This window comes from Eschscholzia californica, unplaced genomic scaffold (assembly GCF_041429995.1).
Source record: "Eschscholzia californica isolate CP2 unplaced genomic scaffold, dmEscCali1.0.p SCAF_2, whole genome shotgun sequence".
Classification (NCBI taxonomy): domain Eukaryota; kingdom Viridiplantae; phylum Streptophyta; class Magnoliopsida; order Ranunculales; family Papaveraceae; genus Eschscholzia; species Eschscholzia californica.
In genome coordinates this window covers 55,926,437-55,946,745 of record NW_028238309.1, presented here as the reverse complement: position 1 = coordinate 55,946,745, position 20,309 = coordinate 55,926,437, and the positions used below count along the sequence as shown (strand labels likewise).

General features: G+C 36.7%; 2 protein-coding genes across 2 annotated transcripts; both read left to right on the top strand.

Annotated features, from left to right (window-relative positions):
* Window positions 1–2,855: 2,855 nt before the first annotated feature.
* On the top strand, window positions 2,856–8,614 carry LOC147559260 (RING/U-box superfamily protein). Its single transcript, XM_086661139.1, has 7 exons — window positions 2,856–3,113; window positions 3,333–3,427; window positions 6,654–6,733; window positions 6,829–6,884; window positions 7,528–7,640; window positions 8,153–8,214; window positions 8,313–8,614. The coding sequence occupies exons 1-7, from the start codon at window positions 3,026–3,028 to the stop codon at window positions 8,605–8,607; spliced, it is 789 nt and encodes a 262-aa protein (XP_086517265.1). The 5' UTR covers window positions 2,856–3,025; the 3' UTR covers window positions 8,608–8,614.
* A 1,303-nt stretch (window positions 8,615–9,917) lies between these two features.
* PRXIIF (peroxiredoxin IIF) lies at window positions 9,918–15,065 on the top strand. The gene is made up of 5 exons (XM_086661140.1): window positions 9,918–10,248; window positions 10,352–10,381; window positions 11,119–11,277; window positions 13,757–13,851; window positions 14,766–15,065. Exons 1-5 carry the CDS (start codon window positions 10,042–10,044, stop codon window positions 14,869–14,871), a joined length of 597 nt encoding a protein of 198 aa, XP_086517266.1. The 5' UTR covers window positions 9,918–10,041; the 3' UTR covers window positions 14,872–15,065.
* The last annotated feature ends 5,244 nt before the right edge of the window (window positions 15,066–20,309 follow it).

Below are 20,309 nucleotides of genomic sequence, written 5' to 3'. Positions count from 1 at the left end.
GAAAATTAAAAAATGGGCGAGTCGCTTGTTGAATAGGACATAGATTCATTTTGTCAAAAGTAGTGGTAATGGTAACACGATTGCCCCCACTACCCACCATGCAGGTGTTATTATATATTCAACCAATGTTCTACCACCGTCAGCATTTAGCCGATACCATTTTTTAAACATTATCTAAGTTATCCTTCGACCTATACTTCACCGAATGAAAAGAAGAGAGATAAGAAGGAAAATATAATAAGAGAAGTAAACAAGAAACATGATAAAAAAAATTAAAAGAGGAAGATATCAATATATTTTGAGCTTTTGGAATCTACTCCTTTGCCCACTTCTAGGTATGGTAGTTCAATTATTTCAAAATTTAAACTCTTTGGGTATCTTTGAGTTTATCTTTGTATATGGGAATATATAGTTGGATTTTGTGGGCTCAACTCATTTGTTCTGTAAATCTTTGGAACATGGACTGATTACAACTTGTTTCATAAAGTTGGGACCAAAAATATATTTTGTGTGGCCCTTGACTTCATTCACAAGATAAAGTGTCAGTTACACCCATACACAAACCTCTATTTACCCTCTCAATATCTTCTAATAAATGTATGACTATGAATAAACAAAAAAAATTCTTGTTTTTATGTATATTTAACCTTACTCATATAATCATCTCAAGCTCTAATTTGTATATTTAACCTTGCCCATATAATCATCTCAAGCTCTAACTTGAGAAACTACAAGTTCTAAAACAATGACAACTAAACTTGAAATGAAAATGCTTTTTGTACTTCTTGTTATTTTTGTACATATTGAGTTCTGGCATAAGTAGGTTTGGCAAGTTCGACCATGGGCAAAATTTACATTATAAATGATTTGTACGAGAACAAGAGCAAAGTTATTAAAATAGAATTCCTCAACAAGAAAGATATATCTTTGTGTCGAACCTTAGAGCATTGGCCATCTTGGTGCATGATCAACTTTGACCCAACTAGTGAGCTGCCGAAGTAATTTGCTGAACTCTATTCACTTTCTGCAACCTTAGGTTAAAAAATTTAATAGAAGAGGATTGGTGACGGTAGTGCAGAAGTCAATGAACTCCAATTATCAAACATATAGGGAAAAACTAGATTCCGATCACCACATCAACAAGTGTGCGTCTATATATATATACTAAGTTCCCGCCGGGTTCTACGGATATCCTAACCGTATTTAAAAATTAATTAATTAATGATACTATTATCCTTCCTTTCTGAGTTTATTTACATAAAGAGGGATTTATACCAGCCGTCTGATGTGATCTCTATTTCACTCACTATGTAACATTTAACTTCACAAACTGGACCGATCCCTCGAGGCAAAAAATCCAAGACCTCATTGATCAAGGTACTCTAAGGGATATAAAAGAATATTACTACATCATAGTGTAGTTTTTTTTTTTGTTGAAACACATCATAGTGTAGTTGAAATTTTAGGGAAGTAGTATTCCCTAATATAGAAAGGGTGCGTTTAAAGGCGTCTAATGTTTTAGCTATTAGAGCACGGCTGAAGACGTCGCCTTTGGTCTATTGATGTTGACCGCAAAAGTATACCATATAAATGAAAAAACTTCCCAAATTTCTAACTTATCCCACTCAACAAACATTAACTACTATTGGGTATTCATAGACGTTGTCATTGATAACCACTCAACTCCACAGACTGATCATTTTTTATTTCATTCTAGACAAGAGATTACCATGAATAAAGTGTATTTCATACAAAATGGTTGTACACTTATACATGTAGACTGTAGTGACACTTTCAAATCAATTAACCATGAATGGTCTCTATAGAGGTACGTAAACGTTCTCTGACATTTTATTGGTCTTTCAATAAGTTATGTATAGTTGCTTACTAAAAATCTAAAACAAAGTTAGTTTACTTAACTGAGGCGTAGAAGGTTACACGTCCAAGAACCCTAAAGCAGTCCCAAACTGACTCCACCTCGAAGGTGCTAATATCTGAAAGCGATTTCCAAATACCACTTCGATACTGAAGAATTACTGAACTAAACAATGAGATTTTTCTTGTAATTTGAGGGACAAAATTTACAAAAAAAAAAAAACTCAAAAACTTCTCCGCCACTCAAGTCAGCAGGGTGTCTTTGCAGTTAAAGGATTGAATTCAAAAGTCTAAGTTTAGAAGTTGAAACTCCGATACCCTAATTAGGACAAACAAGTTGTGGTAATAGGTTTGATTGGTCGACTATGATGAATGATTGAGATGATATAGTGAACTAGTGGTAAGGCACTCGCTTGGTTGGAGCCACCAGTTGATGGATGTTAGGATGACAATATCTCATTATTACGTATCTTCTTGGATTGACAAATTTCGATTTGCTGATCGTGTATAGAAAGTTGGCTTTTGGCGTGTTTTAGCCTTCCACGACATTTAGTGAGGGTCAAGATTTATTTGAAGCTTGGGCGAACCGTGTTTGCTTAGTTGGTTTTTCCGTCCCATACCTTAGTTTCGGGCTTCATTTGGAAAATCTAGGCCCCCTTCCACCTTCCCAAGCCGTTTGGCAAGAAAGGATTTTCAGGTGTCGCCGCAACTCTTGCGTACCTTCCTTATTGTTCTAAGATCTAGAACATAGCACTTACCAGGGCTGACCTTGTTAATTTTACAGTCAAGACAGAACTTAAGACGCCTAAGAGATCCGTACCGATCTCCCAGTTCTAAGTTTAGGTTGCAAAGCTCTTTTGGATTCGTCTCTCTGATGACTTAGATTCGGGTTGATCCCTTTATTTCTTGGCCGTCCTGTTGACTTCTTGACTTGGTCAAAGCTGATCATTATTTAACTGAAGAGAAGGAGCCTCTGTTTTGAGTATAGCAAACGCAAGTCATTGAAGTACCGGAATGGAATTAGAACCGGAACAGTAATCTATTTAGTATCCGGTCATAAGCCAATGCGGGACAAAAGTCATAAAGGGTTCCAATTTGGTGAGTTTGGGTATGAAATCAGAACCAGTAGGAAGATGCAGCAGCAGCAGCCATGAACGAAGAGAGCTCCAACGATTACAATCCATGTCCCATCTGTCTTGGTCCCTTTACCCAAGAATCCTACTTGGATCATTGTTTCCGTATGCCCCTTCCCCTTTCTCTCTCTAACTTAATTTCATCACTCTGTGTTTTGATTCTTCAATTATCTATTTTCTTACAATTTCTGATCAAATCAAGTTTTGGGTTTTGTCTGAAATTATCTAATCTTTGAATTAAACCCAAGTTCTGATAGTTTTTGTCCTTAATTTTTTGTAATTGAGTTAATAGTTCTTAATAAATTTTGATCTTTAATTTTGCAGATAAGTTTTGCTATAGTTGTATTACTAATTGGGGAAAATATGTAGCTACCCAAAGCTCTCAATCATCTTCTACTTTGAAATGTCCTCTTTGCAAGGTTTGTCAATGCCCTAAATACTTGATTCTTCATTGGTTATTCAGTTTCCCTTTTTCTTTCTTTCTTTTTGTTTCATAAATAATTAATGCATGAAGTGAAACACCTTTCTCAGTCTTCCTTGTACTTCATTTATAAAATCTTGGGCACAACTCCAAGTTCTTCTTGATATGAAGATTAGATAAGTACTAGAAAAGTTCTCCATCTTTTCCATTAAGAGGGTTTGCTAGAGTAATCCATGAGTAAGAAGTGGCAGAGAATTTGGGTGTCCCGTGCCAAATTTCATATGGGGCCCTTTATAGGACAATATCAAAGTAAAAAATTGATCGGAAACTACTGTGTGTGTGTGTAAAGAGAGGGATATGTGCCATGAGAGTTAGAAACATATTCAGCGTTGCGACGAACTTTAGAGGCTCATCAGTGTCATCACCACTTTACGCTACACGAAGTGCAAGTGGTGTGAATGTATACAAGTAGGACGCTACATACTTGTGTACCTAAGAAGTTTATAACAGTGTAGGACTTCAATTCTAGCACCCACCAGGGGCGGCCCTGACATTTCGGTGGCCCGAAGCGAGGTCTGAAAATGTGGCCATTTCTATCAAACTGTAAAACGTATAAATGTATTTACATGAAAACCGTAAGTACCGCAAAATATTTTCATCATATTTATATAACAAAATAATTTTTTGATAATTACAGTCACTGAAATATTGTTGTTCTTAAATTTTTCGATGCAAAGTCACTAATAATCGTCGAATAATCAAGACTGTCAGTCATATCCTTCTCAATAGATAATATAGCTAACCCGATTAACCTTTCTTGTGACATAGTAGATCGAATATAAGACTTAATCAACTTCAACTTAGAAAAACTTCTTTCTGGAAAGGCAACAATAACTGGTATCGTTAACATAATTCTATAAGAAATCCATGTGTTCGGTTAATAACCTTTCATATATTTCAAAAAATCTAGCACTTCAGTTGGTCTTTTGATCTCATTTGGTAAAAGATGCTTCAACACTTTCAGTTCAGAAAATAAGTCTATTCCGTCTATGTCATATGACTCATTAAGCTTGAAAAAAGTTTCAAGGCGAACACATGAATCTCTCAAATCACCATCATCTTGGGAGTTTAACTTTTTTTAACTCAAACAGAAAACGAAATATTTCTTTGTATTTCTAGTTTGCTCGAATCTGCTCTTAAATGAAGAAAGAGTCTGATCTGATATGTATATGTAACAATTAACTCTAAATGCTTCTTCAAGTGAGATTGATGGATCTTCACACGCATTCTCGTGAAACTGTTTTTTTCTTCGAATAATACGTTTTTCTCGAAATGTTGTTTCAGATCCCATTTTAATGACAATCTCTTTAGCTTCAACCATGCCTTCTTCAAATCTCACTTCTCTATAATCTTCAAGATAACGAATGAGTTCATTCAATTTCTTTAATGCAACATCAATATCTATATCTGTAGTTTGAAGTGTTTTGCTAACAGAGTTTACCACAAACAATATATTATGCCAAATAACGATGCTCAAAAGGAATTCAAAATTTTCAAAGTCTTGTTTTAATATATTTTTTGCATCATAAATTGTTTTTGAATCATCACTTGTCTCCACCAATTCTTCTAAAACTTCTCGTAATTGTGGAGCTTGAAACCTAATGTCTCGGTGACCCTTTTTACTTAACATTTTTTAAATGGGTTAAGCTTCTTCTAATCATCACTTGTCTTCAGTTTTTGAATCGACACTTTCTACTCTGCTTTCCCGTAAATCAAATATACTTTGAGCCCACCATTCATTTAAAGATCAACAATTTTGGTGGCCCTTTTTACTTAATATTTTTTAAATGGGGCCCTTATAATTTTTTTTAGAGAGTTGGACTTCTTATATATTTCTTACAGAAATTAATGTCTTGGTGGCCCCTAAAAGTCGGTGGCCCGAAGCGACGCTTTGTTCGCTTTGGCCCAGGGCCACCCCTGGCACCCACTCAACTTAATTATCCAATTACCCATGTTGAAATCGATAGTTAGATAATCAGAGTCGGATTTTAGCAATCTTTAGCCCTAAACTCAAGAGCTTGATGAGGATAACACAATGATATAGAGAACAAAGACATCGGATAAATGACGTTGCCTCAAAACTTCAAAAAACGTCCACACTCCACAGCTGTTACCGGTCTGAACTTCGAATTGTATGTACAAGAAAAGGAGCCCCGTGTGTGGTGGGTGCTGGTGTGGGAGCACGGCTCATACCCACCACCACATTTCAAGCATTCACACATTTCAAAATTTTCATCCCTGAAGGAAACTGGTTTAGAAGGTAATGAAACTGTTAGTGCAAAAACTGATTTTTTTGTTAAACCTTTAATGTGGGTGAAATTGAGTAGTGTATCCTAAGATTCATTTTTCATTGCATATAAGATACTATTACGTTATTCTATCTTGTTGTATATCCTACTAGATTATTCTTTTTAGAAAGAGTATTTTTCTTTGATTCCTTAGTATTTGATAAATATTTTGTACATTATTAACTCGGAGTCTTTGAGAAAACTGTCTTTTAGCACCAGACCACATAACTCGGCCAATTGTTTCTACGATGGTTAATCCGTTTCACATGCCGAAAAATTATCTTTTCATAATTAATGGTTATGACGGGAACTATTTTGAAAAGCATTACGTAAATGAAGTACTTTGGTTTACGATAATATTTCAGAAAAAAAATCTTATGATTAAGTAAAAAGGATTTAACTAGCGATCCAAATTGATTTGTTACCATCCTATTCAATTCATACTGTCCAATCGATAATAGACATTATTAACATCACTGGCTATGAAGATGATGGTCATGAAAATATTGGATTGGGATCACTTCCACCACGTAGTTTTGATTTTTGATGGTCTGCTGTCAACCGAGCTTGAGAATAAGTGTATAAAGGAAGGGCTTCATGATGTTCACATCACCCAAAAGGAACAAATCTTGATTCTTGGATATGTAGAATTTTATGTAATTCAACTACCTCAGTAGTCAGTACTGCCACGAGGTACCTGACTCAATTATTACTAGCGAAATAAAACTTGTATTCTCTCTATGTTGTTATATTAGACTAACTAATACCACCTTATTTACTGCAAGTTGTTGAGATTCATACGGCTATGTCTTCTAGCACCACAAAACTTCACGACTGTAGTCTATTTTTATGATGGTTAATCCATGTCATATGCAGAGGAAGAATCTATCCATTATATATGGCTATGATGGGGATACTTTTCAAAAGCATTACATAAATCAAAATCCTGCGGAAAGGTATATATTCCTTTTTCATAAGTATTTCATTTTACCTTGGAGCCAGTATCGTTCCATGAACCTCATGATTGGGTTTTCCTCTTCTTTGTGAGCAGCAATTTCTTTTCAAAAGCTCACAAGTTTCGTTTGCAAACCTACTATCGTGAACCAGGTATGTTGCTAAGTGCTAACATTTTGAATCCTTTGAATTCTCCTTGCTAAACCTTGTTGTGCTGGATTTGGTCTTGATATATATGATTACGGAAATTGTAATAATTAAGTAATAGTTATGGTATGATTGTTAATCTTGATATCCGACTCCCATAAATACTATTTTGATCAAGTGGATATGAACAGTTGGGCTCTCTCCCCATGCTTTATTATGTCCACATATGGGTTCATGTAATTTCTGTAGTTGTCATAAAATAAAGGCAACTGAGAAGTAAGAGAGAGACCATAGGAATTGGCTGCGGAGCTACTCTCTGGCAGCATAGCTTGATTGTATGTTAGGATCCTATTGTTTAGTATCGACCAAGAATGGTATTAGTCATGTGTATATGAACTCTTAGGGGTTGCTCTTGATTCCTACCTATAACTTCGTATTAATGACTATATTGTTGGGCAAGGAAACCTTCAATAGGAGCAAGTGAAAAAGTAATTTTTGGACGTCTCATATGGTATATAAAAGAGTACAAACCGATCCTTTTAATATCATTCTCAACTGTTGAACCACTCACTTAAAATGATATTGCTACTATCATTATCAGTGATATGAAACATATTTTGTTGATCTTCTCATTTTTTTGTGTGAATAGGTCCCATTTACGATAGATTCAATGTTCTACAGTACTGGAAACAACATAAGTATCTTCAGCCAAACAAGTGGCTCCAAACTTGGCTGAGAAGGGAAATTCAAGCTCTAACCCAGGTGCCTCTTTGATTGGGAACAACCTCACATAAGTTTGTTAGGGTAGTTTTACTTCATGACCAAAAGGGTTTTCCTATTTTCCTTTCTAGTATTTAATATATTCTTTTCAAAAACTTTCGTATTTCTCATATAGCTTTCATCGCCAGTCACGATATGCAAAAGTATACAAATTCTATATCGTAGCTTTATCTGATATATTGCCCATGTAGATATGTTTTTTCAGAAGGCCGATGTGCCATTTTCCTAACCACATACTTTCGTCCATTATTTTTTGAAAATCTCAATGCTTTAAAATGAAATACAGACTGTGTTATCAATGCATTGAGTAAGACTCTTAGTAAAACTTTAAGCGACTGTAGCACAACCTGTTACCAATATTATGTATTTCTCAAAAAGAAAAAGGGTGATATCCTTTAGTAACTAGATGAAGGTAAGTCATCTCATTTTTTGGCACCAAAACCATCATATAATTGCACGAATTTCTAACTTTGCTTGATTTGTGCCGGTTGTAGGAGGAGGATGTAGAAATTATAGTTCATCACATACTTGGCGTGTTTGAGTCATTCGTAAAACTGTAAGTTTCGCTCATTTAATCCTAAAGAAGGTCTAAATCTAACCCAGATTTAATTTCTTAGCATACAGAGATTAATAATTTATTGGTGATTTCTGCAGAAGTAAAAGAGAACATTCAAAGATTTCTCCCGAGCGGAAAAGAGAAGAATTTAAAGCGATGATATTTGATGCGGCTAAGCCTTTCTTAACTGGAAGAAGTGAACATTTTGTAAATGAGGTAGAACTGTTTCTTTCTTCAGGTTTAAATATCGAAGCTTATGATGAAGTTTACTTTCAGAGTTTTAGTTCAGTTACTTGTAATGCAACCACTGATGTTGCACAAGAGACAGTTGATGAACAAACAAAAAATGTTCCTTACTTGCATTTCTTTAATGAGGAATGTGATATCGATTAGATTCTCATTTCGTGCTTCCGTTTAGTCGTTTTTATTCTCATTTTACGAACTAACGTTGTTAAAATAACGACCGATATTATGAATCTGATGGTTTTATACCCAGGGTTTGGAGCTACCTCAACTTCCAATTTGACTTTTCGTTTAACCTATTTTATCCAGCAGACTGTTCATTTATCATCACTTTATATGCATCCAACTACAAACCAACAGTGCTATAGTTTCTCTACATTTAAGTTCTAACATTTGCCATCGAAGACGACTAAATTTCAGTTTATCATGAAGTGTCAAGACGACTAATTTCAGTTTATTATGTTAGGAAGTTCTTTGTGACGACTAGATTGATTTTGAGATTTGAGTGGCGGATTTGTTTTCTTCTTATGAATGAAGATTTGATGTAGAAGGGTACGTGACTGGATTTGGGAATCCAAATTGGGCAAGAACTCATTTAGTTGCAATATCAACAGCTTCAACTGTTTAATCTCTAAGAAGAGGAGGTCCGACTTGTGTTGGTAAAACTTTGGCTTTATCATTCATTCTATGTTGTTCTGTTTTCTATATATCAAAGTCACTATGTAAGGGAACACTTTCTTGCGCTGGAACTGTGAGAGAGAGAGAGAGAACGAGAAGAAGAGAGAAGAGAAAGATGTCTCATATGGAGAGAGAAAAGAGTTGGAGTGGTGGTTGGTGGGGATAGTGAGAAGAAGAGAGTTGGTAGTGGTAGTTGGTGTTATGAAATGGTGCTGGTGGTCGGAAGTATGGTGATGGAAGAAGGTGAAGATGTCCCTTTTCCATTGGTCAATTTTAACCATTGATATTCTCTTTCTCCCTTACCCCCCATTTGAGAAGTGATTTTTTTTCCATGTCCTCTCATTCTTGTGGAAGAAGGGACGTTGGTAGATAATGGACAACTACTTCCAACCAAACCTTCATAAAATGATCTTTCGAAAAAAAAAAATTATCTTAAAAAAAAAAAACCTTCATGAAATGATTTTCTCTTTCATTTCTTCTCCTTCTACCACCACCACTGTACGACAACCACCAGATCCCTCACCATCACTTTTCCTCTTTTTTCTTTATACTTCTCTTTGTTTCTTCTTATTTATCTCTCTTTACTATCCCGTTCCCCGTCTCCACTTTGGACGCAATTGTTGCTATTGATAAAGAATGGAGTAATAATGGTGGTGGAAGGAGAACAAAGTTGACAAATGAAAAATTAAATAAGGGCTATTTTGAACTCTGATCATCTTTAGAGGGTCATCTTGGTGAGTTGATCATCTTAAGGGGCACAAATGAAATGAACCCTAAAAAGTAGGATTAAGTCCAGGGGTGTCCTATTCTCGCGGGAGAAAAACTCAACCCTAATCTAGAGAGAGAAACATTGATACAAAGAAGGTTGTGGAATAGAGAGTAAAGAGAGAGAGAGAGAGAGAGAAAATGGCGTTGGCGATGTTAAAGAGATCATCAAACTACTCATCAATCACTGGTGGGCTTAGAATTGCAGTATCTAGGGCATTTTCATCTGTTTCAGTAGGAACTGATTTAGTATCTACTATTCCTGATCTCTCTCTTCAGAAGGCTCGTTCCTGGGATGAGGGTGTCTCATCCAAGTTCTCTACTACCCCTCTTAAAGACATTCTTAAGGTCCTCTCTCTTTCCCTCTCTAGATTGATGCATTTGTGAAAAGCATTTACTTTCTCTTTGTTCATAGTTTCTGATTTCAATTTTGTAATTTGAGTTTTTTCAGGACAAGAAAGTTGTCATTTTTGGACTCCCTGTAAGTTACCCTCTTCTTAGTCTTTACTTGATCATTCATACATTTGATTATTTCACAATTTTGTTATTCATTTCTTCTTTCTGTATAGAAAGCTCAAGCAAATTTAATTTCCTTTCTCCTATTGTTAGATATCCATATCAAGAATTAGGGTTTACTATATTAAGAACGTTTTGCAATATGGCATTTGGGGTGTGTTTGTGAGTGTTTTTGGTATTGAACGAGGAAGTCCTAGTAATCGCGGATCATTGGCTTGAGACTGTCTTTGCCCTTTGTATACCCTGCCGTCCCTCCTACTGATTGAATGGTCCCGTAAAGTGTTTGGATCGCGGCGAAGCGGGTGGTCCGCCGCCTCCGATGTCTAGAGAAGTCCACTGAACCTTATCATTTAGAGGAAGGAGAAATTTAACAAGGTTTCCGTAGTTGAACCTGCGGAAGGAGAAATTTAACAAGGTTTCCGTAGTTGAACCTGCGGAAGGATCATTGCTGAAACATGTGACCGCAGTGTCACACACAAACTTGTAAACCGGAACGGCGGAGGGGGACACCCCGTCTGGGTGACCTGGTGGGAAAACAAACCCCGAGGCTTGGTTGACATCTTTATAATTTTCCTATTAGACAATTTGTTACTCTCATTCTTTTGGACTTTGTGATAATATGATTGAAGAATGTTCATCTGAAATCTAAGTGAAATTAGATTTACTCGAATTTTTCTGATTATTCATGTTTGAAATATTTAGGGTGCATTTACGGGTGTTTGTTCTGCTCAACATGTCCCTAGCTACAAGAACAACATTGATAAGTTCAAAGCTAAAGGAATTGATTCTGTGATCTGTGTCTCCGTAAATGATCCTTATGTTATGAATGGATGGGCAGAGAAGCTTCAAGCCAAAGATGCTGTAAGTCTTTCTATTCCCATAAATTGTGATCAATATTTTCATGATTTACTTTGCTATCTGCAAATTGTTTGACCTTTATTTTTTTTTTTGGAACTTTGAATTAAAATTAAAATTAAAACGAAAAGGAACTATAAACGAGAAGCAGTTGGGGAGACAATGAATATCTCATGATATCCATGCCTCCCAATTACAAACAACATCTAGAGATGTTGCTATAAGAAGGTAGACTTCTTTCCCAACCAAATATTACTGCTTTTACATCATCTACGTCTAATCTAGAGTTCGCATTTGCGTCCTTAAAAATCTTATTATTACGGTCCTTTCAGATGCACCAGACTATAGCCGGGGGGATTAGGTCCCATATCTCCTTCTTGCCTCTTGGCTTATGTGAACTCTCCCATTGTTCGAATAAGCCTGTCACCGAAGCTGGCATGCACCAATTAATTTCCCGGGACTTGAGAAAATACGTCCAGAGGTCCTGCACAACCTTGCAATGAAGGAACATATGGCTACTTGTTTCCTCTTCCTCCTTGCACATGATGCACCGATCGGTGATCATGAAGCCCCTACGTGTTAGAGCGTTCACTGTGGGGATCCTATCGATAAAGGTTGCCCAAAGCATAAATCCAACTCTCGGAGGGATACCCTTCCTCCCTAGAATTTTACCTAGTGTTGGATGCATGATTTGGTCACCTGACTCCAGCAACGTGTAGCACTGCTTTACTGACATCTTCTCTTTCTCCTCTTGCCTCCAAATCCTGCTGTCTGGGTTACTGTTCAGCCGTACCATTTGAAGAGACTCTAACAGTTCCGCATAAGAGTTTATCTCCCAATCGTTTAGACCTCTTCTGGTTTTGATTTCCCAAACCCCTGTCTCAGGATTACACATGGTCTTCACTGCCACCTTCTTGTCCAGGGCTATTGAGAATATTAACGGGAAGCGATCCTTTAGAGCCATATTACCCAGCCAGATATCCTCCCAGAACTTGATCTTCTGCCCGTTGCCCAATTTCCACTTGGTAAGGTTTCTGAATTTGTACAACCATATGGGGAGTTTTTGACCTTTTGCGCCCACTCGTCTGGATCGTCCCAAATTTATCTCCAATAACTTCCTTCCAAAGTTTGCCCGACTCCTGGTCGAATCTCCAAAGCCATTTAGTTAGAAGAGCCTGATTCATGAGCTTCAAGTTTGACCTATTACTGTGGTCATCACAGTAGTGTTACAATTACGAGCGACTTACCACGGCTATATCCTAGTTTTTATGGAATAGTTTCGGGCTTTCGGCTTCGTTTAATTAGGAGTCAGTCCAGTCATTAGGTGTGGCAAGTGCTTTAGTGAAGCTATCACCAACTTGATCTTCCTTGTAGAATTTTCTGCAACTCAGTGTCCTGAGTTGATATATTTTTCCTCGAAGAAATGTTTGTGAGTTTCAATGTGTTTTCTTGTGCATAAAACACTGAATTTCAAACAGACTTACTTGTAAATTGATTGTTAGATTGAATGATAACTAGATAAGTCAAACCCAAAAACAATTTCATGAACAAGTCTTTTAAACAAAAGTCACACCTGAGATGCCATAGTAGATGCTTTGCACTCTGCTTCATAACTTGCAAGGAAAATAGTGTATCATTCACTTAACTACTTAGACAAAATGATTTATGCTGTTTCTACAGTAACCAAATTTGGACGTGCCTTTTATGTAGCGAAGAATCCTCTTTGCTGCGTAAAATGGACCAGGCATGGTTTGTTAATTAGCTGAGAAACAACTCGTATAGAATATGCAATATCTGAAATGTTATAGTTAGAGTAAAGCACCAACGAGTTGTTCGTACTTCATATAGTTCTGCATCTTCCATTTGTTGTCCTTCTTGCTTAGTTAGCTCGAGCCAAGGTTTCAGAGGACCTTGTTGTCAACTGGGAAGCGATAGTAGCAAGCTTCTGAATCTTTGGCCTTCTTCTGGGAAATCTTTGTTCACACCCAGCGTGTAGGAGAATACTGGGAACGATCCTTTTGTATACTCTCTTCCTACTACAATTCTTTCAATTTTCCAAAAGAAAAGGTTCCAAGGGACTTGTCTCTCTTTCGACTCTTCAAGTGAAAGTAATTCACTGAACTTCTTCGGTATTTCTGTCAGAGACAAAACAACCCATTGATTTTTTAAAATCCATTGTTAGATAAGATGTGAGCTTAGTATTGTGAAATTGTGGGTTTGGCTCTTTTGTGGAAGAAGAAGGTTCTACCCCTCCTGTATTTGGCAAGTGCTCTCTAAGTCGAGGGAGCAACTCTTTGCTTGTACATATTTCTTCTTCTCTTAATATATTGATTCAACTTTTCAAACAAAACTTGTAAAAAAATGTTAAAATCTAAGCCAAGAAAGCTGCTAATTTCACTCAAAGTTCCAACTCTTCAGTTGACAAGGCATGCCAGAGATATCAATGCTGGAGCCATATCTTTACTTATTTATTGCTTTGCTACAGATTGAATTCTATGGAGATTTTGATGGGAGCTTCCACAAGAGCTTGAACTTGGAGAAAGATCTTTCTGCTGCATTGCTCGGACCACGTTCCGAGAGGTATGAAATAAATTATTCTTCCTTACTTTATGTAAATATGTATAGAATTGTTTCAGTTTCCCTTAATTTTACTGATATCCATGTCTAATCAACCCATCTTGGTCTGTCCTGGAAGTCTCTTATGGCTTAATGTGTGTGCACATTGGGCAGTACACTCTGAGACTTCACTTGAACTTCTATTTTAACTAAGTCATGTTTCTTACACCATCTTTTAGTTTATAAATACTGAATTGAACTTTTTGGTCTTCATCCAATTTGAAAAGTATCAATGAAACTATATGGTTTGGTTTCTGATAATGTGTTTGATATTAGGGAAAAGCAAATTGATGGCAACTGTGCAAATTTGCTTCTATTACTTGTTTCCTTGACATGAAATGAACTGTTCAAAACATTTCTACTATCATTTCCTTCAGCATCTCACAATGGACCATATTTCACAACCACCATTTTTATCATCACCGAACTCTAGCATGTACCTCCCTTTGGGGCACCCCCACATAGTTATTATTGGTACCGTGACTATCACCGCTATTACTAGGGTATGACCACACCATTATTACCACACAACCTACTTACCTCGTGGAACTTCAACCTCCACTATGACAACTCCATCTCCACCATCACCATTACTACCGAACGACCATCAACATACCCATCGTCCTACGACAACGCCCACCCCTACCGTCAACTTCACTAAATCAAATTTGCTGTGGGACAAGCTTGTACTATAGCCACAATGATCACCACTCGATGTTCTGAACAGTGACTTCTTTTTTTTTTTCTATATTTTACCCACAAATAAAATTGTGTTGTAATATTTTTCGGGTAGAACTATTTATTACATTTGGTGTCAAAAAGATCCCCTTGACACAATGTACATCTTTCTTATGGTAGTCTTTCTCCTTGTTATATAGGTGGTCAGCCTACATAGAAGATGGGAAGGTGAAAGTTTTGAATGTAGAGACAGTCCCATCTGACTTCAAGGTTTCTGGTGGAGAAGTAATCCTTGGTCAAATCTGATCTCTTTTTGTTGTTAAATGCAGTAGTTTTTCTTATTGGAGTTAGCAGATCAGAGAATAAGAAACATAAAGAGTACAAACAGTTGTTTGTTTTTATTTGTGTGCTGGTATTGTAACCTGTAAGAACAGGTGTTTGAAGCAGTTGTCTTCTTGGAAATTTTAGCCCTAAACTATATCAAAGGGCAAAGGTTCTTCTGATATTAGATCCTTGTTTTATTGAACTAGGTTTACGTCAGCACAAGTTAACAACTTCAATCATTTTAGAGAAGAGAGTTGAGGGCAAGTGATTTATGTAGTTTGGAGAGCTCCTAACCCACTAGTTTAGTGAGAAGATTTGCGGAAGAAACCGTCAGAGAGAAAAGTAGAATGAGAAGAAAGTAGGGTTGTAGTTATAATAACGGACTAACTTATCCGTCGTGTAACACCTGGCCAATTAATACGGAGTAATGACAGAACGAAAAAACATATTTGTGGAAGAGCAGTAACTGCCAATTTGGTTAGGTAAGAGCAGTAACTGCCAATTGGGGATGATACCAAAGAGAGTAATAAAAACTCTTGGCCGTTGAACAATTATAGATCATATATAATAATGATGAGAGAGGTTCACAATGGTCGTCTTACTGTCTAACGATATTCCCTATCTCAAATGAGACAGATCATCAATAAATGATTGAATTCAAGCACTTCGGGGTATAAGAGCATCTCCAATGCAACACTCAATCTTAGAAACTCTGAATGCCACATAGGATTTTTAGAGTTTTTGCTTGAAAACTCTCATCAATGCAACACTCTATTTGGATCTCTAAGATGACGTGTCGAGGGTGGAATCCTCTTGAGATATCTCAAGAGGACACTTTCTCCAATGCAAAACTCAAAAAAATCTCTATTAATTCTATGTGTCGAGTTTCAATTGAGATTCTCACTCCTAGGTGGCGTTAATAAAGATCCTCAATTTTTTTGTTTCTCCACTGCAAAACTCTAAACTTATCTTATTTACTTATGTGGCGTAGTTATTTTAGTAAATAAATTGTTAGTTATTTTAGAAAATATAGAAGACTCGATTTCCATTGGTTGAAAATCAAATATTTATGAGTTGGACAATTAGAGATATCTCAAGAGGACACTCTAGAAATAGAGTGTCCTCTTGAGATATCTCTATTCCACCCTCGACACGTCATCTTAGAGATCCAAATAGAGTGTTGCATTGGAGAGGATTTTTAAGAAAAAACTCTAAAAATCCTAAGTGGCACTCAGAGTTTCTAAGATTGAGTGTTGCATTGGAGATGCTCTTAGAAATGGAGTGTCCTCTTGAGATATCTCTAATTGTCCAACTCATCAATATTTGAATTATTACCAATAGAAATCGAGTTTTCCATATAACTAATTATTTCTTTACAAAAATAACTGACACATAACTAAATAAGAGAAGTTTAGAGTTTTGCATGGAGACACAAAAAAGTTGAAGATCTCTATTTCTGCCACATAGGAGTGAGAATCTCAATTGGAACTTGACACATATGACAAATAGAAATTTTTTTGAGTCTTGCATTGGAGATGCTCTAAGAGCATCTCCAATGCAACACTCAATCTTAGAAATTCGGAGTACCACATAAGTTTTTTGCATCTCCAATGCAAAACTCAACTTAAATCTTAAAACTGACGTGGCGGTGGTTGAATAGAGATATCTCAAGAGGACACTCCATTTCTAGAGTGTCATCTTGAGATATCTCTAAGTGCCAACTCATCATTTATAGAAAGATATACGATTGAATTTGTGGTTAAATTAGAAAAATTTATAGTTGAAAGCCAAAGATTAAAGAAGAGCTGAAAGATGAGGTAGACGAGATTGAAGGCAGAGAAGCATGAGAATCAGTTTTTTTTTTTTTTTTTTTTTTTTTTTTTGTTGAAGAACATGAGAATCAGATTGAATATGACTTTTCTATTCTTTTTTAGAACCGTGTTATGTGATTCATTGTATTTTGATGCATCTACACCTAGGTTTTTTCCAAACTCATTTTTTTAGTCTTTTCAAGCAGATTGAAACATATCGTTAGGTTTTTTTACTCAATTTTTCAAATAAGTACTTTGTTCGTCAATCCTATCCGTCAATATCTTCTTTCTTTTTTTGCCCTTGTTTATAATTTACTTGTAACTCTTTTTTTTTCTCTTTCACTCGTCGAATTGGGTCGCCAGAGGAGTAGCTGGCTCCGACCGAGCATCTAATTCTAGTGACCTTCAACCTATAGGAAGCCACGTATTGAAGTTTCACGACTGTAACCCCAATCTGGAGTTTTTGTTAAATTAGTTCGAATAGAAGGAAATCCTTCTGTTCGAACAGAACGGGGTTCCTTCTGTTTGAATGGGAATGTATCTAACAAAATTCCTTCTCTATCCAAACAAAAACCCTAAATTGAGGTTCAGTTCATGAGACCCCTATCTTAGGTATCTTTGATCTAAGCTAATTGATGATACTGGTGATGGTGGTGGCAGTGGTGGTGAAAGGAAGAAGATGAGAAATTGACAAAATTCCTTCTCTATCCGAACAAAAACCCTAAAGGCTCCACCACCACCACCACCACCAACAACAACAACAACTCTTCCAAAAGAGAAATCACGAAAATCATAAATAAATTAATTGAAATCAAGTAACTTTACGAGAAAAAGAAAATAAAAAAGAAAATTGCATTACTAAACTAACTTTTTGACTTATAAGTAAAAATTTTGCCAAACAAACTTGTGATAATTTTTTTGTCTTTTGAAGCAAAGGAACTTCTGCTGTAAGCAAAAGTAATTATACTTTTGGTTGCCAAACGACACCTTAACTAAAATAAGTTACTTTTTTACTTAGTTTCGTAACGTGAAAATTTCCGACTTCACTTGAGTTGAAATTTGACTTTTTTTTTAAGTTCAGATTTTTAGCTTTTGGTTTTAAAGTTAAGCTACTTTTGTTCAACACATGCATGAATTTTCACTTTACCATTTTTTTTTTTTTTTATCTCCGCTCCACTACCACAACTAAACTTCTACCACATCGTTGTACCACCACCATACACCTCTAGCACCACCACTACCATACACCTCTAGCACGACCACCACCACCAAACCTCAACCACAACCACCACCGCATCTTAACCACTACCACTATAGCTCAACCACCACCACCACCATACATCCACCACCACCGTACTTCCACCACCACAATACCTACACCACCACCGTACCTACGCCATCCATCGTACGTCCACCACCACCGTACCTCCACCACCACCAATCCACCATTATACATCCACCACCATTATCCCATACCTCCATCGTACATCCACCACCATCACCATCACCATATGTCCACCACCACCATCATACCTCCACCAACACCATCCTCATACATCAACCACCATGCATATACCTTCACCATCATCACCACAGTTGTCACCATCAACATCGCCGCCACCATCATACGTTCACCACCACAACCACCACACCTCTGCCACCGTACTCCACTACTACCACACCTCAATCACATCACTACCACCACCACACCTCCATCACCATACCTCCAAGGCTCCACCACCACCCCCACCCCCACCACTACTACAAATATTGTCGCCACCTCTTCTAAAAGAGTAATCATGAAAATTCAAAATAAATTCAATTAAAAACAAGTATCTTTACGAGAAAAATAAAAAAGAAATAGAAAAGTAAATTACATTACATTAGGAAATTAACTTTTTGATTTTTTCAGTTATAAAAAACTTTTTTTTGTCAAATATACTATTGGTAATTTTTTATTTTTTTAAAGCAAAAGAACTTCTACTATAAACAAAGTACTTATTCCTATAACGATTTCTAATGTCCCCAGTGCATTGGCCTTCCATTGTACTATCGACCGTCGTGAAATAGTGACATGTTCTTAAAGTTGAAGGGGGCCTGCGCATTGAAGTCCTTGTACACCATTATATCCTTGCGTTCTATTAAGGGAACGTTGGCCCTGCGCATTGAAGTCTATGTACCGTGGCATCTCTAATATTCCCAATATGAACCAGTAAACTTATATTTCTGTCAGCTGAAGTTGGCTCTACCCATTGGCAGGAGATAGTACCTCTTGCATCCTAAATTTGAATTTGAAGGTTGAGACATTTATATTTTCCCCTTCTCTAAGAAAATTTGGTTTTTATGGAGTTGAGACGAATATATACCATTGGTACTCATCCGGACCACGGGACCCTATAATTATGTGAATTTAACAGTGTTATTCCGCGTTGTCTTATTCTTTAAAAAGAGTACATGACTTTATCTCTCTCTCTCCTCTTGTAATACACTCCTCTTATTTGCTTGGACCATGAAAAAGTGTGTGAACGTAACAATCTTGGTTCAGCGGTTCATCGTGGTCATGGTCGGCAGCAGTCTCGTTGAAAATTTGGGGTTCGTTTTGTGCAATCTTATGTAATAATCCAGGAGTTGCAGTTGCAGTTGTGGTGGTGAGCGGCCAAATTTAATTTTTTATGGAAGAATCTATCATTTATCAAAAATCCTATTGATTCCTCCATTTGGCATCTCCTCTAGTCCTCGCATGATATGGTGACGTCTTACTTGAGCATATACTCTTACCCTTCTCTCCCAGTTTGTTCCAAACTCAAGTGATATGTCGCCACATCAGGTGAAGAGCTGGAGGAGGTACCAACTGGAGAGATGAATAAAATTTCTCATCATTTAATAAGAGTTTCACGTTACGAGTGCACTCAGCTAATTTATCTGCCATTCCATTTGCCTGCCTATTAACGTAACAAAAAAGTTAGATTAACAAAAGAAGAGCATTTTGTTTTTATAATTATAATGCTCTTTCACTAGTCCGATAATGTGCCTAGTTTTTCAGCTTGTTTGATATTCTTTGACAAAAATGGAATGGTTTATATAAGCTAGGCCCATACGTGATAGGCTTAAAAAAAGTCACACGTGCTCCACGTCACCCAAAACAAAAAAATACGTGTTAGGCTAACAAGCCATGCGTGAGGGGGCGTGTGAGAATAGTCCCACATGGGAGAAGGGGTAACTAGCAACCAATAATATAATATCCAGGTCATCTCCACTCTTTGCCAATTGGTTTTGAGTTGGATGACCGCAAACTTAACATGGTATCAGAGCTAGGCTCACACGTGATAGGCTTTAAAGCCACTCGTGTTCCACGTCGCCAAAGAAGTACACGTGTGAGACTAGTCCCACAGGGAGAATGGGTATCTAGCAACCAAGAATATAAGGTCTAAGTCCTCTCCACTCATTGCCAAATGATTTTGAGTTGGATGACCAGACTTAACAAATTGATATAAAAAGTTTCTTCAGATTATGCATTTCATCTACAATTATATGGAATATATGGTTTGAAAGAAACAAGAGGATGATGGATGATTCGGGTGCAAAGAAGCCACAATGGAAGAAAAATTA